Source organism: Cydia amplana, chromosome 2, assembly GCF_948474715.1.
Source record: "Cydia amplana chromosome 2, ilCydAmpl1.1, whole genome shotgun sequence".
NCBI lineage: Eukaryota > Metazoa > Arthropoda > Insecta > Lepidoptera > Tortricidae > Cydia > Cydia amplana.
In genome coordinates, this window is record NC_086070.1 from 4,847,495 (window position 1) to 4,874,512 (window position 27,018).

The window sequence follows — 27,018 nt, forward strand, 5'->3', positions numbered from 1 at the left end:
CCATACAAACTTTCAACCCCTTTTTAACCCTGTTAGGGGATTAATTTTACAAAACGCTGAAATTACTTTTCCTGTCTTCTAATAATATCCCAAATACAAAGATTCAAGCCCCGCACTCGAAAAAATGTTTGATATCCATACAAACTTTCAACCCCTTTTTCACCACCTTGGGGGATGAATTTTCAAAACGCTGTAATTAGTTTTCTTGTATTTTAATAATATATCTTTTAACGAAGTTTCAAGTTCCTAGCTTAAAATAAAATTTGAACCCTATACTTTCAACCCCTTTTTAACCCTGGTAGGGGATGAATTTTACAAAACGCTAAAATTACTTTTCCTGTCTTCTAATAATATCCCCAAATACAAAGATTCAAGTCCCGCGCTCGAAAAAATGTTTGATATCCATACAAACTTTTAACCCGTTTTTCACCACATTAGGGGATGAATTTAAAAAAACGCTGAAATCAGTTTTCTTGTTTTTTTTTTCTCTAGCCTATTTTGGTGTCCCACTGCTGGGCAAAGGCCTCCCCTCGTTTTTTCCACTCGACCCTGTCATCGGCATTTTCCCACCATTTGGGGTAGAATGCGTCCAAGTCGTCCCGCCATCTCCTTTTCGGTCTGCCTGAACTCCGGCCTGTACCGTCTATTGTGTTCCGTGGGTCCCACTCAGTAACCATTTTCTTGTATTTTAATTTAATACCTTTTTGCAAAGTTTCAAGTTCCTAGCTTAAAATAAAATTTGCACCCCAAACCGAACCGTAAAAATTACACATATAATGGGTCCAGCAGTTTATAACCGTCTGCCACCACACGTCACAGAAGCGCCGTCACTAAACAGTTTTAAATACAGGTTAAAACGATGGCTTATCGAGCACACTTTCTACAGTTTTGCAGATTTCGCTAATTAAGTAATTAGGGACCTAATGTAACTGTAGGTATATGTAAGTACTTTTATTTGACATTGTATTTTATTATGCTAATTTTAATTAACTTAATTGTTAATTCTTATTTTATTTTTTTATTTTTAATGTAATTATGAAAAACGACATGTAATATGAATTATTATGAATATACGAATATGAATATGAATATGAATATGAAATTTCATCCCCTTTTTAACCCCCTTAGGGGTGAATTTCCAAAAACGTTGCAATTACTTTTTTTTGTAATCGGCTATTATGCCTTTCTAAGAAGTTTCAAAGCATTTGTAATGGATTCAAACTTTCAACCCCTTTTTAACCCTGTTAGGGGATGAATTTTACAAAACGCTGAAATTACTTTTCCTGTCTTTTAATAATATCCCCAAATACAAAGATTCGAGTCCCGCGTTCGAAAAATCGTTTGTTATCTATACAAACTTTCAACCCCTTTTTCACCCCTTTAGGGGATGAATTTTCAAAAACGCTGAAATTAAGTTTTTTGTATTTTAATAATATATCATTTTATGAAGTTTCAAATTTCTAGCTTAAAATAAAACTTGAACCCCATACAAATTTTCATTCCCTTTTTATCCCCCTTAGGGGTTGAATTTCTCAAAATCGCTTCTTACCTCTTGTACACTTTATAAATGTAATCTGGTGTGCAAATTTCAACTTTCTATCTTTTGTAGTTTCGGCTCTGCGTTGATGAATCAGTCAGTCAGTCAGTCAGTCAGGACACTTGCATTTATATATGAAAAATCATATTTTCGAAAATTAAATAAGTAAGTAGTAGGTGTTCATTTTTATTGCATGAAATTCGGGACAATTGCTAGGGAGATGGCAACTCTAAGGGCTCCATTCCAAAAACATTCAGTGTTATCCTCATACTCAATCACTGTAATTTTAGCAACTGTTCCAATAGCATAGCTTGTCTAACCACTTGCACGGTTTCGTTTTCTTTCGCGCGCTTTTTATAACGTAATGACATTGAACGTTACCGTAATTTTAAGTAACGGCTGTTATTATTTATAATGACTGCTTCGTTATAGAAACGCGACGGCTAGAGTATGTTACATAGAAATCTTGTCGTGGTAAAGAAAATCTGTTAGTGCCGACCAGAGAGGTAGCAGCTTAATGTTATGTTAAACCAGCCACATTAAGTACCTACCTACGTGATAAAGACTTGAAAGTGTTTATAGTTTATAGTGCTATCTCAAACACTTCAGATACCATTTACTACACTGATAGGGTAGGAAGAGTGTATATGTAATAATTAGTTTGTATTATTTGTACGGTATACAGTATGTACCTATGTCAAATTTTATTGGATTATGCGATCGACAACACAAACGCAATTCTTCCTATTCGCGATTCCCATACAATATAGATTCCACACAACTGCAGTTTACTACATTCGTGATTCTACACAATTGTTTTTTTTTACGAAATCGAGATTCTTCCTATTCGCGACAATATTTTTTCGACGCAACCGCAGTTTACTACATTCGTAATTGCACTCGGTTGTTATTTTTACACAATCGGGATTCTTCCTATTCGCGATTTTACACAATATTTTTTCGACACAACCGCAGTTTACTACATTCGTAATTGAACTCAGTTGTTATTTATACACATTAATATAGCGTTTCATCTTAATCAATAAATTCATATTTTTAACTCGGCCGCAATCAAGAGGCGCTGGTAGACTTTCAACCCGGAGTCGCGGGTTCAAACCCCGGCTCGTACCAATGAGTTTTTCGGATTTTGGGTCGTTATTTTTATTTCATTTTTTATTATTATTTTTTTCTATTCTCTCATGTCACTCGAGATCAAAGGTCGTGCGGTTTATATTTAAAAAATATACTGAATAGGGTGTATTACTGCAATGTTTTGCCGCCAGAGTGCAGCACTAGCGACGTAAGTATACCCAGAGTTGGGAAAAATTTAACTGACTAACGATTAACTATTAAAATTAACAGATTTAATCGCGAGCGACGATTAATTAGTTTTATTCGAAGAGCTTCGATTAACATTAGTCGCGATTAAATTAATCGTCGACTAATTTCCGCAATTAATTTTTTCATTAATCTTAGGAACCATGACCCACACTGTTAACTGTACATCGGTGGACCTTGCCTTTTGTAATAAGGTCTTTGTTGTTTTATAGGTTTTCAGGACTGCGGATTTAGAAAATGATGACTGTTTTGGAATCCAAGATGGCGACCGTGCACTTTGTAAAGTCATTATGGGTGTCGTTTTATAGGTTTTAGGGAGTGCCGGTTTCGAAAATGATGACAGTTTTGGAACCCAAGATGTCTGCCGTGCACTTTGACAAAATCTAAAATGATGACTATTTTGGAATCCAAAATCCAAATTCAAGCCCATCATTTTTTAATCGGCGCACACGTCTAGCAGCGATATCATCATTTTCGAATTCTGCACTCCCTGAAACCTATAAAACGACACCCATGATCACTTTTATGTCAAAGTGCACGGCAGACATCTTGGATTCTAAAACTGTCATCATGTTCGATTAATTCGGTTCGGTTAATTTTAATCGTTAATCATTGGTCGATTAAAATTTGCCCAACTCTGAGGTGTATACTTACGTCGCTAGTGCTGCACTCTGGCGGCAAAACATTGCAGTAATACACCCTATTCAGTATATTTTTTAAATATAAACCGCACGACCTTTGATCTCGAGTGAAATGAGAGAATAGTACCTATAGAATTCGTTGGCAAACAACGAAAATAATAATAATAAAAAATTAAATAAAAAGAAGAACCCAAAATCCGAAAACTCATTGGTACGAGCCGGGGTTTGAACCCGCGACTCCGGGTTGAAAGTCTACCAGCGCCTCTTGATTGCGGCCCAGTTAAAAATATGAATTTATTGATTAAGATGAAACGCTATACCTATTACTGTGTCAAAAAGAACAACTGAGTTCAATTACGAATGTAGTAAACTGCGGTTGCGTCGAAAAAATATTGTGTAGAATCGCGAATAGGAAGAATCACGAATGTAGTAAACTGCAGTTGTGTGGAATCTATATTGTATGGGAATCGCGAATAGGAAGAATTACGTTTGTGTTGTCGATCGCATAATTCATTATTTCGCACCCTTTACTATATATATTAAAATATTTTATTTTAGCTTTATACGGTAAAAAAATTAGCTTTTAATGGTATATGATAAGTAGGTACCTACATTTACTTTAATATTTACCTACACAAAGTCAGTGGATACGATACTTTAATAGGTACCGAATCCGAATAGGGAGTAGGTACTGTTTTTTTATCGGTTTTGTCGGTGGTTACAGGACTTACAGCCCACCAAGTCTAATGGACCTACAATTCTAGAGGTGTCACATGCGCGTTACCGGCGCTGTTATGTGTAAAATGGGTTCATTCCCTTGAACTTTTATCACTGACCCCAACAGTAAATGGAGCGCTCTATTACTAGAACAAGGACACAGGTGACGATTTTCCCAAGAAAATTCATTTATCCAAGTCTTAGGGCCTCGTGTACACACTGATTCTACCTGTAAAAGCAATTTAAGGTAAATGCAAAACGATAGTCACTACGAAACAGTCAAAGGGAGATGGACATGAAACCTAGAACCTAAACTTATATAGGTAATATATATGCCTATTACCATCCTACACTTTTTTCTAATTCCAGGGTAAGTAAGTAAACATTTTGTTGATAGAGTCAAATTAAATCTTTTTTCTTCGTTTTCGTAAAATTCGTCCAATAATATAAGTTCAAAGAAGAATAAAAAATAATCATAATTTCCGTGCGTCATTGTTAGAATAAGCTATTAATTAAGTTGGTACTTATATGCGACGCTGCTGGCTAGGGCCACTTTACGAGTATTGGTGATAAATATACATATATGTTAATCATAAAACAACAAGATCTTTACTACCTAATCATTTATATGATACAAGCATAATCATAGAACTTAGTAACAGGAAATTCAAATACTTCGATGAGTAGATGCATAGCATAAAATAAATATCTAGGTATTCGTATGCATAACATACATTATAAGGTATTTAGATGTTATGGTATATCGTTGCATTTGAATGGTTCATTAAGTACCGTAACACGGGGTGAGTAGGTTTCCCAGGGAGAGGTGGGTTATGAATGGGGAGAGAAGGTTTGAGAGGGGGGTGAGAAGGGATTTTAAGGCTACTGCTACAAAAATAATGTATTCCAATTTAAAATGGAGCTATAGTAATACGCATAATAAAAATAATCGATCCAACAATCTTTTAAAATCACCTTTATATGAAAACCCCTCTCACCCCAAATACGAGGCACTACGGGGTGAGGTGAGTTTTCCTCTTTATCGTCAAAGTTATGAAATGGAACTACCCAAAATAAAATAAAAACTAAAATACAAACGTCCGGAACACTTATTATATACACCATTCCAGTTTTCATATGTAAAAATAAAATGTTATCGAGGTTTGAATTTCAGTTTTGACCCTACTCACCCCATTTTACGGTATTTAACTATTTATTACAGCTGCAGCATCTAAGTAAATATTTCATAAACAATAGACAAGACAACTCTTGCTATTCATCAGTAATAATGGTTACCTATACCTAATACCGAATTAAGACTAAATAGGTGACCGAAATCAATTTAATCGTTCATTGTTTGTCATGGTTCATTGTCGACTAACCCCAAGGAAAAAGGCCTACCCCATTCTCGCTAATGCACTAGCCTTAATCCTCAGACTTTATTTCAACAGGCAACTTGTTAAAAACCTTTATTGCTGCAATGTAGGCACTTTTATCCATAAGTTTTGACCATAAGTGAAACATGCTTCGTAAGCATCTTTTTTTTAACCTGTGTATATAGTTAGAACATCAACAGAATCACCCCAATAAATGATACCATATGTGAGTTGTGAATATACATTTCTATAGTAAGGATCTACGTCCGTGTACACAGTTATTTATACAATAGATCTTATCTTATCTAACTTATCTTATCTTAGTTATTGTCGAAGCATTTAATTTGTTATCTTTTCGTAAAGGTCTAAGCATTTATTTTGTTATCTTATCATTTCACCAGTGACCAGCTTGGTCTGGCCCTGTGGTCTGGTCTGGCCTGAGTGCATATCTTGGCAAGTTATGTTTCTGTCCAGAGGACAAAACTAATTTTACACCGTCGTAGTCCCATGTACCTTTGGCATACCTACGTGTATAATTTCATCAATAAAATATAATGCTTAATAATTTCATACCTACCCTATTAATAACGTAAAGTCTATTTTTTATTCGGTAGACTGAAATGACAGCTAATTGTATGAACATGAAATGTCATTTCATACTATTAACTGTCATTTCAGTCTACCGAATAAAAAAATAGACTAACTAGATCTAATTCTCGCGAACGACCGTTACTCAAACGATGAAATAATGTCGTTTATTTATAAACAAACAATCACAACAACTTACTGCCACTTCCTCTTATCGTTCAGCTTGACGGACGCGGAGTTCCCCATGGCACCTGCACTTCAAGAACTTTATTTACAACTAATAGTAAAACGGTAGACTCGATCGACAGCGAGTGGCGGTGTGCGCGCGGCTTAGCCATCCGACTCCTCGAGACTGTTCTCCGCGGCCCTGACTTTCCCTCCACCTTTTCCACCACTTGTTGCGAACAATGAACATTATCGTAAAATGAGCTCCGAATTATCAAGATTGCGTTATCACTATGGGTAGTTTTAATTTTCATTTTGATGCCATATTTTTTCTACTTGGCGGTAGATAGTTCCGTAATTCCGTTGATTCAATCTTCCTGCTGCCAATGATAACTTATTCCTAGCCACCTAGACTTTGCTTTGATAAAGCAATAGATAGATAACGCACCCTTGTTTTTTGCATGTTTACAATAAGCGTAAATTAAACATTAAATGACACGAAAGCACCGCCCCAGTACGTTTTATAAGTACCTACATAAGACGAAGTGGGTAACTGAACATTCAAAACTATTTTTTGCACGCTTTTATTCTTTCAACAATAGAGTTGTAGAATAGTAAAATGCAAATTTTTAAATATATTTCGAGCTACTCGAAGCTAGATGGCGGTAGTGTCAAGTTTCCCACAATGCACTAACATGTTTTCTGTAGCTGAATTATGTTTAATCATAACATTCATGACCTTTGTTATTGTTTTTTGTAGCGCTAACAAAAACTGAGTAATTTGCAGAGACTCGCCGTACATCTCGGTAACAAAAAATCTAAATTCGACTGAAATTTGTTAATGTAATGAATTGTAATGAGATAATTAAATTGTTCTAAACGGTATTAAATTGTCAATAGCTGGTAGCGTAACTAGGTTCAGTCAGTATTTTTGACGGTAGTTTGTTTCCTAGTTAAGTTAGATCTATCTGGGGGTCATAAACACAGAAAAGCAAAAGTTCTGTCTTCTTCCCGAAAGGCATGTGTTATGCTCTAAAGGAAAGAGTGTTACGAAGTTCTGGGATTGTTATCCTAGGGAATTCTTGATATGGCGATAGTGTTTTTATTTCACGGAACAGCGCCATCTAGCTTAACATTTGGAGACAAACTAATAACTTATGAACACAGGCTCATTAATGTCATTATCCCAAGAAACTGTTTGATAGCGCGATTTAAGATTTTCACCACATGGAACAGCGACATCTAGCGAGCAATTTACAACCGAAAGGAAAATAATAAATCTGGGGTCATCATCCCGAAATAAATCTTTACGGTAGGCGGTAGGTAGCTAGGTAGATATGGTGATTATGGTGCTACTTTCCCGCGCCAGTGCACTTTGCACGGAATAAGCACTTTGCGTGCATATTTAAGGGGCCTATTTGTTTTATACTTACCATCCAAAACAGCGAAATCTAACGTGGTATTCGTAAACTAAACAAAATGTGTGCAAGTCTGGGGTCATTATCTTTAGAAAAATCTTAATAGAGCGATTCAGGATTTTTAAAACATACACATACAGCGCCATCTTTCGAAATTTGATACCAAACACTCCCTATTTCCCTTACGTATTACATAATGGTCATTTCAATAGAACTTGCTAACTATGTAAACAAAAGTTACTAGTAAATTGACATTCAGTGTCAATTTTAGTATGGCGGTTTGTTTACATAGTTAGCAAGTTCTATTGAATGACACTTTAGAACGCACTAGTAAGTTTAGTAAGATGTTGTTCCGAACGCAACCAGAGTTTTCTGTCACTGTCAAAGTGACATTTGTTTGACAACGGTAAAGCGAACTGACGAAATATTGAAATAGGTTAAGAAAACTAATGCTATAAATGTTTAGAAACACATTTGTAGCATTATTTTATATTATAGAAAATTAAAGAATTAATTCAGTATACTTTACATAATACTAGTGCTTAAATCACAATGAAAAAAGAAGGCAAGTCTCCTAAGAATGATTTCAAACACCTTATTGTTCTTAGAAGTTTTTAATAACTTATGTTTCATTACAGAAGTTCAAGAAATTTTCTTGAAAATTTTGAGAGAAGAGGAAGATGTATCCGCTGGGGTTGCTGCAATCAGAACCTTGCTGACTGTTATAAAAACATATAAAGGTAGGATTTTATCTTACGCAAACATATTCAGTATTTATAATTTCAATTTGTAACAAAATACAGTCAAGTAAACATTTTCATATGCCACGACAACTTAGCCGTAAACTATAAACATAGGTGATTCAGGGGTATTACATAGCAGTAAAAATCGGTCAGACTGTACGAAAGGGGGGGCTGGGACTTAGAATTTTTTTGACAAAGTGGTATCATTATGACACTATTTTTAAATGATTGTAATGTGTAGATCACGTCAAAATAAGCATCTTTTATTGGAAAAACTTTTCTCTAAAATAAAAAATGGCCGAGTTAGACGCGACCAAAGATTGATGTTTTTAAAGGGAGCTGGGACTTGTAAAATTGTATTATTATAAAAACGTCGGTTCTGGCGCTTCGCCGGCCGCTGCCGCGGCACGCTCGCTTCGCTCGCTCGGCTCGCGCGCTGTATGGTCGCAGTTCTACCTAACACTCCTCCTCGCTTCGCTCGTCGTCGTACCTACTCCGACCTGCCTTAAAAGCCTGGCCTGCCTTAAGCTCTATCTCCGCCATTTTCAGTTTTAGTAAAAAGTTTTCCAAGTAAAAGTTGCTTATTTCGATGTGTTCTATACATTAAAATCATTTAAAATATATGTCATAATGACACCACTCTCAATGAAAATTTTCTAAGTCCCAGCTCCCTTTAAAAATATCAATCTTTGGAGGTGTCTAACTCGGCCATTTTTTATTTTAGAGAAAAGTTTTTCCAATAAAAGATGCTTATTTTGACGTGATATACACATTACAATCATTTAAAAATAGTGTCATAATGACACCACTTTGTCAAAAAAAAATCTAAGTCCCAGCCCCCCCTTTGCTACAGTCCAACCTAAAAATCACTTTTTAGCAAGATTGTGTAATAGCAAACAACATGTAGAAACAAAAATTATTCAATGACATTATCATGAATGCTCAATCTCTTTCAATTGTTTTCCATTAAAAATTAGGCTACTAGTATTTTCATACTAATTTAACTCATACAATAGGAATGTATGCTTTGTATAAAATAGGGTACATAGCTGGGCAGAAGTCCGTTAATCCGTTAATCGTTAATTAACGAAGTTAAGTTTTCGAGTAACGGATTAACTTTTAAGTTAACTTTAAAAACCTGTAACGGACTTGTTAACTTCCGTTTACTTTCCTTAAGTCCGTTAATCGTTAATGCCTAAGTACCTACTCACACCAAGGCCGCACGCTGCCGCGCCGCGCCGATCATGTTCCGACTACTTTGCGTTAGGTTTGTATGCAGTGCAACTTTACATAGCGTGAATCGTACTACAGACTAAGAGTCTGATATTGCTTACCCCGTGCGCCGGTTTAATTTTGTTATTACGAGAGTATGACAGAGTCGATCGCGGCAACCTGAGCAGTTGCCATATAAGATACACGGGTGCGAGCGAGACAAATATAACAACTTACTTACTATTCGAGACCGAGCGGTCACACGACACGACGATATGATTATTTCTACTAGTTTTATTTCCTATTGCGTATATTTACGATTTCGAGTTAACGATTAAAGATTAACTTTAACTTCCGTTAAAACTTTTGAAAAGTAACGTTTTAACGTTTAACGAAGTTAACTTTTTATTTAACGGATTAACGACTGTGACATCACGATGTAATGTTTCATATAAATTCCATATCAGCAAATCATTTTGACAGTTCTAAAAAAGAAACTGATTTGACTAGTAGGAAAATATCCTATTGTTAGTAATTTGAAAGTTTTAGGTATAGCATGTCTCAATAGTAGAATATAACATTGATTGCAGTGGCAACAGTGCGCGAGCTGGACCTGAACCTGCAGCTGGCAGTGGACGCCATGCGCCACTGCGACCAGCCCGTCACCGCCATCTCCTCCGGCTGTGAGCTCTTCATGCGCTTCATCACATTCGCCAAACTTGACATGGAGGTTTGGAAACTCTTACACTTTTATATACTAAACGCCATTGGCACCATCCCACTAACCCGTGGTTAACCCTTTATACCGTTAACCCAGTGTCCAATTTGTACTGGCCGCGTAGCCAACATGCCAATCGCTTATGCTCCGTAGCGATCGAAATGCAACTATCACTGTCGCACTAATATGGAAGTGATAGAGAGACACAAAGCGATTTGATGGCGAAGCGATAGCGATTGTGACCTTGGCTAGGCCGCCAGGTAACCATGGTTATCCCAGATTTAACCGGTTAACCCCAGGTTAGTGGGATGGTGCAAGTGGCACTTAATGGAATAATTGAATAGTTCTGTGGGAACTTTAGAGCATTATTTAATGACTATGGGAAGAACTCTATGATCAACAATGAGATAGGTACAGTATTTTGGAGCTGTATAATCCTTGCTTTCATATTGAACATCAACAATGTTTGAGCTGGCAATACTGAACTCTGTTTTTCTCAAATTTCACTGCACAAGTGCACACATTGGTAAAACTAAGCAGTCTGGGCTTAGAAATTATTAGCATCTGCTATAATAAATCTGCTATAACTGCTATAGTAAGCACATCAGTCTGGTGAGACATCCATAGAACTTGTCTTGTACTTATTGCAGATTTATTTTCTCATACTTCAGCTTCCCTACTGTTCATTTTCCCACAAAAACACAGTGTTCATAATTTGGTAAAACTAATTATGTTTATTTGCAGTCATTTGACAAGTGCCAGGAGATCATGCTGGAGCGCGGTAACGTGTTCCTGCAGACGCTGCTCGAGGCGCGCGGCAAGGTCGCCGCTCAGGCACTGCCTTTCATCAGTGATGGATGTGTGAGTATATACCTGCTCTGTGAAACCGGCAGAACAATGTCTGGCTGCTTCAAATGACATAACCATTTCTGGGACAGCGCTACAAATTATAGATAGCATACTTAAGTTATCAGTCATTTCCAATTTAATCCCTCTATTGACAGTAGCTACAGAGGCAAAGATAAAGCATAATTTTTCCGTTATTACTCACTATTTTAATCTGTGGAAATCATCAGGGGACTTGTTGTGTTTTTCATTGCTCTATGAAGTTTGGACTATATTTCAGCAAATTCATTAATTTTAATTGTAGATATTTTTTTATAAAATGGATACCTATGTACAGTTACCTGCAATAATATTATGTTACACAGGGAAGGCCGCAAAAATATCGGACACTACCTTATTTGTAGAGCCATTAGCGTGTCAAATATTTCTGCGGCCTTCGTTGCGTGACATATTATTGCAGGTGACTGTACTCACTGTACTATGATGCAACATCATATTATGTATCTTCTTTTTTTTAGAAAATATTGACACATTCGAGATCAAGAGTGGTACTGCAAGCCATGCTGGAGGCTGCTCAAGCCAACAAGAGGTTTCAAGTTTACGTCACCATGTCCGGCCCAGAGAATAGTGGGTTCGTATTATATTCAATATTTCATCTCCAATGCCCAGTGCATTCAGGTAGGTTAGATACAACTGCGACAAAATGTACATAAATAGATAGAGTACACAATAGTTTTGATATTTCCTGTAGTTTCGTTGCTAATAGAGCCAATGGAGTATTTGAATAGACGTAAGGAAGAGATCACGAAAATATTATTTCGTCTTCTAGGTACCTATAGATAAGAAACTGTCAACGCCATTTCAAATTCATTATTTTTTTATAACTTGTGTGTAGCATTCCATTGATTCACCATCCGGATATAATTATCCGCCTTTTATTCTCTGAATTTCGAGACCTCTAACTGAGAGTCTGAGGGATTTGTCTTGTCTATTCTAGAGCTCTTATGCATAAGCAGCTGACAGCAGCGGGCGTGGACTCCACGCTGATCCTGGACGCGGCCGTGGGCTACATCCTGGAGCAGGTGGACATCGTGATGCTCGGCGCCGAGGGCGTCACCGAGAGCGGCGGCATCATCAACAAGGTACCGACCCCGGATATATAACACGTCAGCTGACAGCTGCGGGCGTGGACTCCACGCTGATCCTGGACTACATCCTGGAGCAGGTGGACATCGTGACGCTCGGCGCCGAGGGCGTCACCGAGAGCGGCGGCATCATCAACAAGGTACACTCGCGTTCTAATTAACAGGTGGCTAACGCTAAATTGTAGTTTTTATATTGAATTTTTACACGTTACAATCAAGGGCAAATGCCATGAAAACATTCACACGGAAACTAGACTATATTTGCAGACTCCAACCAAAACCTTAAAATCCTATCCTATTCTATAAAAAAAACACGAAACATGTACCTGCATAGCATACCCGAGGCAACCCGAGGTATGCCCTATAGATATAGCCGAGGGATTTGACGAGCATAATAGGCTACATGACTAATTTTCATTTATGGTATTAATTGATCGGGTTTGTTTTTAAGATCAAATGCCTATATGGGACCCAGTAACACAAAAGTCAGAAACTGTAGTCAAAGGACGACAGTCGCACTTCACTCGCGTAACGCCCTTAACAAAACGATAAATGAACGTGACGTCAAGGTCTCTGAGAGCACATCTTGTCGTATGGACAAAACAAGAAAATTGCGTTTTTGTCGGTGAAATATTGCGTTTATGGATATAAGTTGCTATACAATATTTTTTTGGATAAAATGTAAGGAATCGAATGGTACTTTTATCGTTTTTGGAAGTTTAAAAAAAACTAAAATGTTGCAACTTTCAGGTCCTGTATTATTGTAACATTTCCATATTTTATTTTAATATCCAGATTATTGTGATAAATTGCTTGTTTGCTATCTATTTTACTAGATTTTGTTATAAAATTCCCTATTAAAAAAAATATATTTTCAAAGCAATTGAGGTAAAAGGTAAAAACTTGGACGTACGTCCTGAGAATTCTGAGTGAAGCCTCGAGCGGGGCATGTGATGTTAAACCGAGTGTGCGAGTACACTCACCACGAAATTATCTTTCCGTTGCCCTCAGATCACCCTTCTGATCGTTTTTTTAGAAAGGCCATAACTTAATTTTGAATTTAAATCAACAGATCGGCACATACGGCCTGGCGATGGCAGCACTAGAGCTGAAGAAACCCGTATACGTACTCACAGAAAGCTTTAAATTCTCAAGAATATACCCCCTCAACCAGCAGGACCTGCCTAAGGAGTTCAAGTATCTGTCCAGTGTGCTAAAGGTAATCTTTTTGTAAACTTATTTTTTCACTGTCGCTCGTACAGTTGGCAAGATGAACTTTTCTACTCCTTTTTTAATATTTTAACGATACACTTCGTGATCTAAATCTAAAACTTATTTGACATTTCGCGTCAGTTAATAGGAGGCTGCTGTGCTGCTTCTTATTGTAACACACTATCGCACCGCACCGCGACCTTGTTGCGCCGCACCCATAAGGTTTCTCGCTCTCACTTGTGGGTACGGCGCACGGCGCACCGTGACCTTGAACGGTGCGATAATGTGTTACGGTTTTTTTAGGCCCCGTGCATGTTGGAGAGTCTGGTGATTGATGCTGACATAGAGTTGTTACCTGTGCAGAACGGCGCAGAGCTGAGCAAGCAGCACCCGCTGGTGGACTACACGCCGCCCGCCTACATCACGCTGCTGTTCACCGACCTCGGCATCCTCACCCCCTCCGCCGTCAGCGACGAGCTCATTAAACTATACTTGTAATATATCTATTGTATATACAGGCTTGTTTTACTTGTGTCCTCTGTACTGTGCCCTCGGAAAGTTACCAAAACTGCGAAATTTCCACTCAAATTCTCATATTTTTCAATATGGAAGTTGCCTTTGTTTCTTGTGGAAATTTCGAGAACTTTTCCAACTAGTGCTCTGTGTAAACAAGGCTAACCTTGCCATGTATTGAGTAGCGTAGCATTGGTGTAAAGTAAGATACAATATTTTGGAATTGAACTGTACTAATTATTTTGCACTCTCGACCTTATTTCAAGGCGAAAATGATGACAAGCGTAGCTCTTTAACAAGCTTTTATTAGCTCGACCTGTATGTAACTATGTAATGGAATCTAAGGTAACTAATTTAACCATCTTCCAAGGATCGTAGCGTCATGAAAATTGGCAGCTGTATGTAGTTCTGATGACAATACAATAATATGGTACTGTCGAACTGATCTGATGATGGAGACAGGAGGTGGCCATAGGAACTCTCGACCTGTATGTAACTAACATGTAATGGAATCTAAGGTAACTAATTTAACCATCTTCCAAGGATCGTAGCGTCATGAAAATTGGCAGCTGTATGTAGTTCTGATGACAATACAATAATATGGTACTGTCGAACTGATCTGATGATGGAGACAGGAGGTGGCCATAGGAACTCTGTGATGAAACAACACAACCTAATTGTGTTAGAGGTTTTTAGAATTGTCTCGATGAGTATTAGTCGTCTGTCGTAAGAAAAGTACAGTCAGCGATAAAAGCTTGTACCAAAAATTAAATTTTTGCCAAAAACTTATTTGAATAAATACTTTAGGTACTTTTTAATTGGATAGTTTAAATGCTCAACATTTCTTGGAAAAAAAAAACAAACATTTCCAATATTATCTGGCACTTTTATTATGAAAAAAAATATGTACAGTCAATTTGTTACAATTAAAATATTAAACGCAATATACTATAGCACTAACATTAATATTCATCTCACTTTGTGTTTCATCAACGATAAATTCAAAAACTCATCACGTATTCATGCACAATATACTAGGCAAGACACATAAGATATATATAGAAAATAAAGTATTTCACGTAAGCACTATACGAGTTATCACATTACATACTGAACTCCCGTTTTCATTTCTTAAACATATAAATTGACAAACCATTTAACAAACATGTTTTATAATATAACATCAAGATATACAAGGCACATAATGGAAGCACAGTGAAGTATTTTACTGAAACTACACAGCAATATCATAATAAAAATACAAATCTCATTACATAATATTCATACAAAAAGCAATATGAACTACACAATATTTATTCCATCAAAAACTTATGTATTTATTACGTGGACGACTTTGTTAATACACCTACGTTTGAAACATAGTCTTCAGTCCTATATATGAAGACATTTTACTGACTACTATCCGTTTCCTACTTGCTAGAAAGTACCATTCGAAAGAGATCATCACTCCGCGTCGTTCCAACAATACTAAGCAACAAGTACTCTAACTGTACACAGACACACACATTATTCTTACGACTTACTTTATTCAAACAAAATAACGTTACATTTCATTTTTACAAACTGACGTACCTATATTTAAGAATGTTTTCACAAAGATGTACAAGTCAAAATACTATTCCTCTAAATTATTCCTAACTCTCGGTTCAATAGAATCTGGCCATTATTTTACACCTTGCTGCAAACTTTCACTATTTTTCTTGGCCAAACATCTTTAAAAGGTAGTACATATATACTTGTCAGATAAATAAAAAAAATTGATCCAAACGATATCATTGAAAATACACATTCACTTATCACATTGCAAGGTTTCCTCAGAATAATTTCTATGAATGAAATGAATAGGCAATACAAATAGAAAATACTATATCAAATCAATGTCAATATTTTGGTCATTTGCATCACTTTGAATATAAACTTTACTTAACTGACCATTATTATTTTTTGTCACATAAGGTTCTAGAAAGGTCAATTAACTAGAAATTAGATATAAGTGCTAAAGTAAAAGAACAAATTCGGAAAATAGTGCCTAATGATCGTTTGTTACCTATTTGTACCGTTCCACTGCGACGGTCGTACGGTGCGATCTCCAACACCTCGAGATCCTTCAAGATCGGGAGCTCAAAAACAATATAAAGGTAATCACAGTTCATATCTCGGTCGATATAAGTCTAATGCATCACGAGCCAGACCAACGAGAATATCTATTTAAGTAGCCTTCGGCTTGACCTTTTCACCGTTTGTTTCGGTTTGTACCGTTGATACAAAGGACTTGGGACTTGGAGATCGCACCGTACGACCATCGTTGCAGCGAAACGGTATTAACCGTGAATCATTCAAAACTGTTAGGGTCGGTTGCACCAAACCGACTGTCACCGTTAAAGCGTTCGCAAAATTTTATTGTATGGGAATTTTCATAGTTTTCTGCCGAGTGATGTTGATCACGATCAGTCTGTCAAATGTAGTTGGTGCAACTGGCCCTTAAGCTTTGGATTCCTCCGAAAGCGGTGCCGTCATATAGCGGCCGTCTCCATACTAAATTATACGGCTAAATATGGATGTCGTAGTATTTATATGGAGACGGTCGCTATATGACGGCACCGCTTTCGGAGGAATCCAAAGCTTTAGTGATGCATTACCAGCCCAATCATTAGATATGTGAACGTCACGGCCACGTGGCGAGCAGTCCCCACTGCAGTCATCAGCTCTATGGCCAAGTGTTTAGCACCAGCAGCGTAATAGCATAGAGAAATATAGTAAGACAAGAGTGCTCACTCCATACATCAGTTCAGACTATTAATTTCAGTGTATACATCTAGCATCGAGTAGCGGAACTATCAGTACTGCTACTTGACAATAGATGTAGCACCAACCGGAAAGTCTTATCTCAACAACATAAGACTTTCCGGTCGGTGCTACATCTATTGTCAAGTAGCGGTACTGATAGTTCCGCTACTCGATGCTAGATGCTAATAGTCTTTTTGGTACTAAAACTGATGTATGGAGTGAGCACTCTATGTATTTTTTTCTCTATGGTAATAGTTAGATAGGTGAGCAGCAGCCCCTGGACGCACAGGGCAGGGCTACCTGTTGTAGATGTTGTCGATGGCGGTGTAGAGTTGGTGGAAGTGCGGCCGCTTGTCGGGCTCGTACTCCCAGCAGCGCAGCATCAGCGCGTACACGTCCTCGCCGCAGCCCTCGGGCGCCGGCATGCGGTACCCTACAACATGAAACACTCAATAAACGAGGACAAACTGGGTGCGTATATGGTAACAAAAACAAAAAAAATGTCGAATGGTGTCAGCACAGAACAAGTTAGAATGGCGATGCGAGCAGGGTACGTGTCGTCGCCGGTTATGAGCAAACGCTCGCATGCTAATACTCGCCCGCGCTGACCGAAAAACGTAAACATGCCTTTTGCGCCACAATAACGTTCAGATTAAGAAGCCAGACATCAAATCTGTCTAAAGGAGGCGTATCCATTCCCCAGGCACACAAGTTTTTACTACCGTTGCGCGAGTGTTAGTAAATGTGGAGAGGAACGAGCGGCGACACCGGTTCCGATACTAACTGCGCGCGATAGCCGTTCTAACCTCTTTAATATGTTCTGTGGGTGTCAGAACGATGCCAGGGTATTTTTTTCCTAAACGTAGACAAATATTGTGAGAACATAATATTGTAATCAAATAGGTCAACCTAGATGGCACATAATATGACCGCTCAATTCGGTCTAATTTGGATTTCAGTGGATAAGAGCATAAGAGTTATCACACAAAAGGTTAAAATGTTACGAGTACAGTCAGCAGCAGAAGTTGCTAAGCGGGCGAGGTGTTCAAAATTACCTTGACCCGCTCTTATTCCCTTAACAATAAAGTCGCGTCAAGATAATTTTGAACACCTCGCCCGCTTAGCAACTATTGCTGCTGACCGTACTTAGGCGTCACCCAAGTAAATTAACTGAATGTTAGGATAATTTAGATGGAGCGTCGTACCCGAGTCGATCTTCTCTCGAGCCCTCGAGTTGGTCATGCCGGCGTAGGGCGTCTCGCCCTTGGAGAAGATCTCCCACATCAGCACGCCGTAACTCCACACGTCGCACAGGGACGTGTACTTGCCTGGAACACGCAAACGTTATTTAATATATTTAGTCTGGTTGCTAATTCGGTTTTACAAAGACATGCTAAATGGCAAGCATGCAGTAAGAATTATTGATTTTTATGGGATCCTTTTCTGAGCCATTGACTGACAGGAGTGACAGGCCATTTAACTGTAACGGGCTATTACTGAATCGCGATTAGAAAGGCATTGAGATAGCTGTCAATCCATATTGATTTTGACGTAAGTGTATGGAAATCTGTTATTTCTAATCCCTTTCTGATCGCGGCATGATAATAACGGGAGTTGCATGCTGTCAGGTCGCGGCGGATGCCGTTCTTGTCAGGTCGCGGCGGATGCCGTTCTTGTCAGAATAGTTGATACACTAACCGTAATTCAAGGCCTCCGGCGCCGTCCACTTGATGGGTATCTGCTTCATGCCGCCCGACACGATATACTCCTCTTCCTCTCTTGACATTCCGAAGTCCGAGATCTTGACCGCGTGGTCATCTCCAACCAAACAGTTCCTCGCGGCCAGATCGCGGTGGATGCAGTTCTTGGACTCGAGGTAGCGCATGCCGGCGGCGGCGTCGCGGCACATGGCGAGCAGCGCGCGCGCCCCGAGCGACGAGGCGCGCTGCCGGAGGAACGTTAGCAGGGAACCGCCTGGAAAAAGTTATTCGGTCAGCTATTATAAATTAAGGCCATTGTACACGAGGTATACCAACTTTTAGGGTTCCGTACCCAAAGGGTAAAAACGGGACCCTGTTACTAAGACTCCGCTGTCCGTCCGTCCGTCTGTCACCAGGCTGTATCTCACGAACCGTGATAGCTAGACAGTTGAAATTTTCACACATGATGTATTTCTGTTGCCGCTATAACAACAAATACTAAAAACAGAATAAAATAAAGATTTAAGTGGGGCTCCCATACATCAAACGTGATTTTTGACCGAAGTTAAGCAACGTCGGGCGGGGTCAGTACTTGGATGGGTGACCGTTATTTTTGCTTGTTTTGCTCTATTTTTTGTTGATGGTGCGGAACCCTCCGTGCGCGAGTCCGACTCGCACTTGGCCGGTTTTTTATAGAACGTGACGCAGTCAGCTTACGCATTCTCGATTCTTGAAATATATCTTGAAAGTTTAATCGATGGATTGACTGCTCAATGCATATCTGTGTAACGCTTATGGCGAATAGGTGGTCCGGTCGCGTGTATCCAGTTTGCGACTTTAGCTACGAGTATTTAGTATTTCCCATCCCATTCGTCTTGAATGACCACATTACCTGAGACATCCATAACTATCATAATGAGCCGCTTCTGCCCGGCGATGCCGATGAGCCAGATGATGCTGCTGGTGCTGGCACTGGTACCGCTTGAGCATCCTGCCTTCTAACCGGAAGGTCCGGTTCTGCTACTCGGAGCCACTTACCTGAGACCAGCTCCATGACTATCATGATGGGCTGCTTCTGCACGGCGATACCGATGAGCCGCATGATGCTGCTGGTGCTGGCACTGGTACCGCTTGAGCATCCTGCCTTCTAACCGGAAGGTCCGGTTCTGCTACTCGGAGCCACTTACCTGAGACCAGCTCCATGACTATCATGATGGGCTGCTTCTGCACGGCGATGCCGATGAGCCGCATGATGCTGCTGGTGCTGGCACTGGTACCGCTTGAGCATCCTACCTTCTTGTCGGAAGGTCTGCTTCTGCTCCTCGGAGCCACTTACCTGTGCCCTCCGTAGCTAATATCATGATGGGCCGCTTCTGCACAGCGATGCCGATGAGCCGCACGATGCTGCTGGTGCTGGTACCGCTTGAGCATCCTGCCTTCTTGCCGGAAGGTCCGGTTCTGCTCCTCGGAGCCACTTACCTGAGACCATCTCCATGACTATCATGATGGGCTGCTTCTGCACAGAGATGCCGAAAAGCCGCACGATGCTGCTGGTGCTGGTACCGCTTGAGCATCCTGCCTTCTAACCGGAAGGTCCGGTTCTGCTTCTCGGAGCCACTTACCTGAGACCAGCTCCATGATTATCATGATGGGCTGCTTCTGCACGGCGATGCCGATGAGCCGCACGATGCTGCTGGTGCTGGTACCGCTTGAGCATCCTGCCTTCTAACCGGAAGGTCCGGTTCTGCTACTCGGAGCCACTTACCTGAGACCAGCTCCATGACTATCATGATGGGCTGCTTCTGCATGGCGATGCCGATGAGCCGCACGATGTTGCTGGTGCTGGTACCGCTTGAGCATCCTGCCTTCTAACCGGAAGGTCCGGTTCTGCTACTCGGAGCCACTTACCTGAGACCAGCTCCATGACTATCATGATGGGCTGCTTCTGCACGGCGATGCCGATGAGCCGCATGATGCTGCTGGTGCTGGCACTGGTACCGCTTGAGCATCCTACCTTCTTGTCGGAAGGTCTGCTTCTGCTCCTCGGAGCCACTTACCTGTGCCCTCCGTAGCTAATATCATGATGGGCCGCTTCTGCACAGCGATGCCGATGAGCCGCACGATGCTGCTGGTGCTGGTACCGCTTGAGCATCCTGCCTTCTAACCGGAAGGTCCGGTTCTGCTACTCGGAGCCACTTACCTGAGACCAGCTCCATGACTATCATGATGGGCTGCTTCTGCACGGCGATACCGATGAGCCGCACGATGTTGCTGGTGCTGGTACCGCTTGAGCATCCTGCCTTCTAACCGGAAGGTCCGGTTCTGCTACTCGGAGCCACTTACCTGAGACCAGCTCCATGACTATCATGATGGGCTGCTTCTGCACAGCGATGCCGAAAAGCCGCACGATGCTGCTGGTGCTGGTACCGCTTGAGCATCCTGCCTTCTTGCCAGAAGGTCCGCTTCTGCTCCTCGGAGCCACTTACCTGAGACCAGCTCCATGACTATCATGATGGGCTGCTTCTGCACGGCGATGCCGATGAGCCGCACGATGTTGGGGTGCTGGTACTGCTTGAGGATCCTTCCCTCTTGCAGGAAGGTCCGCTTCTGCTCCTCCGGTAGGGCTACGCGACATGTCTTCACCGCTACCTCCTGCCCTGTCGTCTTTAGCCGCGCCTTGTACACATCGCCGAAGTTGCCCTGTCAAGCAATTAGGTAACTGTTAGAAAATATTTTGCGAAGAAAGTATGTCGTTAGTAAAATTGAATGATTCAGAGCTAACCGTAACTAAATACGATACTTATACAGAGTGCTTCCTGTAACAGGAGCAATAAATTAAACTGTAGGCTGTACTCCTCAAACTGACCAACATTTGTTCAGCAACTTTTGAAAATAACTCAGGTTTCGATTTTTATTACACTTTAAAGTTTATTCTAAGACGCAATGTATTGCAAATTTTGTTATGTTTAAAGCGTGACAAGCAACGTCAAACACACTGATGTCAGCGTACATTAAAGGCAATATTTATTTTGTATGAAAAAGAGGAAGTCTAAAGGATTCATAATTTTTAAAAGTTGGTGAACAAATGTTGGTCAGTTTGAGGAGTACAGCCTACAGTTTAATTTATTGCTCCTGTTACAGGAAGCACCCTGTATATCAAAAAAAAATCATAACAATTATTGCTGCAGGTACAGAATCAAACATCGCAAGTACCGAAAACGTGTAAAATATGAACATAATGTCATGTGACTAAAGAAAGGTGACAAATAGTGTCGACACGATAAGTTTATGCTTGTTCATATGATATGTAATACTTAGTATTAAGTAGAAATATTAATTTTAAGTTAACAATGTACCTACCAAATAGATGAAGACTAATACAACTATGAATACCATCAAGATAATATTTGCATGCTTAACCAGCAAAATGTTTCTGTACGGGAATATCTTTACAATAACACCTTGTTATACCATATTTTATGCGAATAAAGAATTTTCATTTTCATTTCATTTCTTTTCAATGCGGGTGTGTACGTACCCGTCCGATCTTGTCGAGCAGCTGCACGTCGTCGTTGTTGAGCTCCCACGTCTCGCGCGGCACGGCGCGGCGCAGCAGCGCGCCCGAGCGCGCCGTCACGGGCACGCCGCTGGTGCGCTGCCACGCGATCAGCTCCGCCACCGACGGAAACGCCGCGCCCTCGAACCTGTAGTGCCCCTGAAACACGCACACACGCCACATGGACTTAGAGTATAACACTTTAAACTCTCGCGTTTTGTACACATATTTAATTACACAAACGGGTCTAACGCGATATAATTTGACCGTCAGTCTTGCCGTGACCACAGCTGGTGCAACTCAGCTGAAACGTCGGAATTAAAGGTAAAAACAATGAAATTATATCGCGTTAGACCCGTTTGTGTAATTAAATATGGACTTAGAGTATAAGTAATCATTCAAACATTTGTAAGAATAGGAACGTTCCAACAAGGGTACAGTATGTATTACAACCATAATCACACAAGTATTTGCGTACACATCTCACTCCAGACAGGCGAAGACATAAAATAAATAGATGATTTGAGAGACTGACGCTGTTTTATTTTCGGAGGTGACAGAAGAAATTAAGAATTCCACTGCAATGCTGTTCCAACCAACTAGAGGTGTAAAGTGCTTTCTGATAGTTGATTTCGGAAAATTATTTTTAAGTTAAGGCTCGTGTTGTAAATGGATTCTTCTGACGTGATTGTACACGGACAGCACCAGCTGCCACGCGTGATTGCACATGCTACTAACAGCATACGATCATGGCGTACCTCCGGCGTGGTCTGCACGATGAAGTGCTTGTGCTGCCCCCAGCAGACGGACAGCACTAGTTGCCTGGCGTGGTTGCGCGTGGTCTCTCCACCACCAGCATACGATCGTGACGTACCTCCGGCGTGGTCTGCACGATGAAGTGCTTGTGCTGCCCCCAGCAGACGGACAGCACTAGTTGCCTGGCGTGGTTGCGCGTGGTCTCTCCACCACCAGCATACGATCGTGACGTACCTCCGGCGTGGTCTGCACGATGAAGTGCTTGTGCTGCCCCCAGCAGACGGACAGCACTAGTTGCCTGGCGTGGTTGCGCGTGGTCTCGCGCACGAGGTAGTCGCCGTCGGCGCGCAGCAGCCGCACCACCTCCTCGCGCGGCAGCACGCCGTGGAACCACTCCTGCTCCACCAGCGACCGCTCCGCCTCCAGCGTGACCACCTGCCAATCACACTGCACATGAGTACAAGCATTGGTTAAGAAAAAGAAAGCATATTTAGCCTGTTAACTTGGACCTGATTTGAACACGATGTGCTTTCTCGAGTACCTATACTTACAAGATGGTCATTAAAGTGATAACAAATAACTAGGTGTGCGCATGCTTCTGAAGTTACCGTATATTGCCATAGAATGCCATAGATACAGGTACAGCCGACTCTCGTTTATTCAAACCTGCGCTAATTCGAACCTCTCTATAATTCGAAGTTATCACGAGTTCCCTAGAAAATCTCTTTATATTTCGAAAAAAATCAATACATTTTTAAACACTTGGTAATTCGAACCAAAAAATCATCGCTACGTTACAAAACCACGCGTTAATTCGAACTCATTGGCGTCAAACACTCGACAATTCAAAGTTGTTAGATTGCAGAGGAAAGTACCCTACATTTTGAAACAAGTTCAAGTTCATCATTGCATGAGCATTTGTTATTGTAATGATTAGTTTGCCACACACTTCCGCACTAATTTGTTTGTTTACTTTAGTTTCAGTTACTCTTTGTACTTACCTCTAACCTTTTGATATTGTTAAAAAATAAGCGGTTAATAAATAATAATTGATTATTAGTTATTAGGTACTCAATAATTCGAAGTTTCATATTTTTTCTCTCAATAAATTTGAACCATTTGATATTTCAAACTCTCGTTAATTCGTAATATTTTAAAAGTCCTTCGAGTTTCGAATTAACGAGAGTCGACTGTATACGCCTGCAATACAACAGGCATACATCACTCAGCACGCTAGTGATCAGTGTTCAGCTCCCTAAGTATATAAATAAACCTAACGAAGTAACGACACCCTCTTTCTCACATTAATTGTAAGTTGGTATTTCATAGAAAGGGTTAGTGCACTTGACCCTGCTGGTAAGATAAAATGACATGACAGAACATCACTAGATTATGACCCAAAACCAAAACTTTCCTTATGACTCACCACTAAAGAATTAAGTGGGTCGATGTGACGCTTCTTTCTAATAATACGTAAATTGGGTCAAGTGTTAGGTTATTTATTCCCCTAACAATGAAAATCGCAGAGCTAATTAGTTCTCACAACGAAACAGCATCACGCGTTAGGTGTAAACGAAAACAAAAACCGAACGATTAACTTCAAATTACATGCAAACACAACATTCCAACAACAACGATGCAGAAATCGGACGTACGCATTCTTCTTCAAGTTGTAATTCTTGTAGCTGCTGTAACTCCTGCAACTGCTGTAAGTCGTGTAGCTGTTGCAATTCTTGTAAATGCTGTAATTCCTGCAGTTTTTTCAGACGCTTCTTACGCCGCGGCACCACCACCGGCGGCGGCAACTCCGAGCGGGTTATGTACATCGAAAACGGATCATCCATCACGGCAATAGATAATTTTATAGTATCACTTAATTATTAAATGCACATAATCACCAGACAGCGACCGAGAGAAACAGGATGCGGTTGACGTAAAACCACCGACTGAATCGTGTTCAGACATCACGTAAACAGGGAAACGTGCGAAGAACGTCGCAAGTTCGCTTTACCTTGATTTTGAAACTGAGTTTTGGAGCGGGGCGGTGCTATTTTAATTTCATTTGAAAGCTATCCCGAGCGAAGTTCGCACGCTCGCGCACGGCGCGTCTATAGTTAGAACGCCGCTGACGAACTCGTGTGTTTATACGTTGTCGTAAACATTTCGGTGTAAAAATAAGCATCATGCATCCTGCGAAAGCCCATGCCTTGCCTGATGGCGTTCGCCTGCAGGCGCCGGCGGACGACGCCGAGGCGACCTTCGACCATCGAGCGGCGTGCGAGAGCGCGGGACTTGCCTTTGTACAGTTTCGATGGATCGAAGGCAACCACCGCGCGGTCCCGGCCGCCGGAGGAGAAGCCACCCGTGCGAGTGATCTTCAGCGTTAGGCTCGCGCACTCACCACACCGTTAGGACAACTACGTTTTCGCCTCCTTCTCTTCTTAAGGATGCCTCCGTTTACACGACAATGCACATACACGTCCATGCGTTTGGTCAAACGTGTCCTGAGGACTCCGAGCCGTTTCTCGCGGCGGGTCCCGTCGGTTACCGAGTCGGCGGGCCCCTCGCTGCTGCTGCGGAAGGTTTTGGCGGGGAGGGCCGGGCTGGATGGCGCGGACTTGCGGCGGAAGGGGCGCGCGAACATCCGGAAGAAGGGGCGCGGCGGGATTATGGAGTGCAGGCGCAGGCGCAGCGCCTCGGTGGACGTTCTCGACCCGATCGAGGAACGCTCCTGAATTCAATTACCTTTTAGTGTCCTTATTAAGCAGATGCTTGTTTGTTTTGGGCACCGATGGCTTAACTACTTAACATAAGGAAACTCTTAAATGTGAGCTGGACAAGAAATACTTACAAAAACGTATTAACGTAGCGGATATTGCAGACGTTTGTAGGAATTGTAGATGTAGATTTTAGTTTGTGAACTCTAATATTTTACCGGAAATCGGAAGGTTAACTTGTTACTCGCTGCCAGATACCTGTTTGTTATCTTAATCATGTATTTGTATGTTTTCACATTATGATAACTAAAAAAACTCATAACTCTCGTAGCTCCGCTAAACATAACATCTTACGCGCAGTTTCCGATGTACAACTGTTATTCTGCAGCCTGAATTAACAACGCGTAGGTTTCACGAATTAAACCATGAATCACAAAATACAGTAGCCAAATGTAGTTCTACTTCGCAAACACCATTTCATTCAAGTGTAGGTAAAACAGGTTCATAAAAACTTAAGATTCGATTTAGAATGATACAATATTACATAATTTAATAAAATGCATATTAATGAAATTCACGATCTAGGCGAATGAATCCTGGATTCGTACCTGATTAACTCCCAATCCCAAGTCTCAATTATTTGGAAAACATCTTCATTACAAACAAATACATATTATATTGACTAATTCATCAGATTCCCAAGATACCAATGTCCCAGTTATCTGTTCTCGTAGTTTAAGTATAACAGTTATACTCATACTCATACTCGTTTATTCATAAAGCCAATAAAGCCAATTTACATGTCAAATAAATTATACACTTACACTTAAACTTAAAGTATCTATTAGTAAATACACGGTTATTTGGACCAGCAGTATACTGACCTGGTGGTCGGGCGAGCTGCCGTCCAGGCTGTCCACGCCCACGGTCTCGGCCGACAGGTCGGGGCAGCCGCTCGGCGCCTCCTCGCACCCTAGCTCCGCCAGCGCAGACCTATTGGAAAAAAAAGTGGCTGTGACATACGGACGGACAGACAGACGGACAGACAGACAGACAGACATGACGAATCTATAAGGGTTCCGTTTTTTGCCATTTGGCTACGGAACCCTAAAAACACATGATAACAAACTCGCAGGATAACTGTCAAATTGTATGTTTATGAACACTATACACCTTACCTTAGGGGACTGCCTGGTAACGAAATAGTCGGTTCTTACGACTATTATTTATTAATGTAACGGGTGACGACCAACAACGGCAACAACTAAGTATTTCAAGGAATCAATCAAAAGTTAAACACGTTAATTTTAGG

General features: G+C 40.7%; 3 protein-coding genes across 5 annotated transcripts in view; 1 reads left to right on the forward strand and 2 right to left on the reverse strand.

Annotated features, from left to right (window-relative positions):
- The window catches only part of LOC134661998 (NADP-dependent malic enzyme), a 52,891-nt gene extending 46,326 nt beyond the window's left edge, over window positions 1–6,565 (reverse strand). The window contains exon 1 of the mRNA XM_063518236.1: window positions 6,397–6,565. Coding sequence (XP_063374306.1) covers window positions 6,397–6,443 — 47 coding nt within the window. The 5' untranslated portion in view covers window positions 6,444–6,565. The remainder of the gene's footprint in view (window positions 1–6,396) is intronic.
- A 1,696-nt stretch (window positions 6,566–8,261) lies between these two features.
- On the forward strand, window positions 8,262–14,171 carry LOC134662037 (translation initiation factor eIF2B subunit alpha). 2 transcript variants are annotated; one of them, XM_063518298.1, is made up of 9 exons: window positions 8,262–8,345; window positions 8,419–8,520; window positions 10,326–10,465; window positions 11,198–11,314; window positions 11,818–11,930; window positions 12,297–12,381; window positions 12,525–12,584; window positions 13,517–13,663; window positions 14,020–14,171. In XM_063518298.1, the coding sequence occupies exons 1-9, from the start codon at window positions 8,333–8,335 to the stop codon at window positions 14,152–14,154; spliced, it is 912 nt and encodes a 303-aa protein (XP_063374368.1). In that variant the 5' UTR covers window positions 8,262–8,332; the 3' UTR covers window positions 14,155–14,171. The 2 variants fall into 2 exon arrangements, with proteins under 2 accessions (XP_063374368.1, XP_063374367.1); XM_063518297.1 differs by lacking the exon at window positions 12,525–12,584 and having other exon boundaries at window positions 12,297–12,441.
- A 3,082-nt stretch (window positions 14,172–17,253) lies between these two features.
- LOC134662066 (tyrosine-protein kinase Fer) overlaps window positions 17,254–27,018 on the reverse strand; it is a 62,158-nt gene continuing 52,393 nt past the window's right edge. The window contains exons 8-15 of one of the 2 annotated variants that reach the window (XM_063518341.1): window positions 26,591–26,699; window positions 25,538–25,720; window positions 23,224–23,424; window positions 22,216–22,392; window positions 21,164–21,377; window positions 18,676–18,951; window positions 18,183–18,305; window positions 17,254–17,410 (exon numbers count right to left, since the gene is read on the reverse strand). In XM_063518341.1, coding sequence (XP_063374411.1) covers window positions 17,274–17,410; window positions 18,183–18,305; window positions 18,676–18,951; window positions 21,164–21,377; window positions 22,216–22,392; window positions 23,224–23,424; window positions 25,538–25,720; window positions 26,591–26,699 — 1,420 coding nt within the window. In that variant the 3' untranslated portion in view covers window positions 17,254–17,273. Of the gene's footprint in view, window positions 17,411–18,182; window positions 18,306–18,675; window positions 18,952–21,163; window positions 21,378–22,215; window positions 22,420–23,223; window positions 23,425–25,537; window positions 25,721–26,575; window positions 26,700–27,018 lie in introns of both variants that reach the window. The other variant, XM_063518342.1, reaches the window with a different exon arrangement.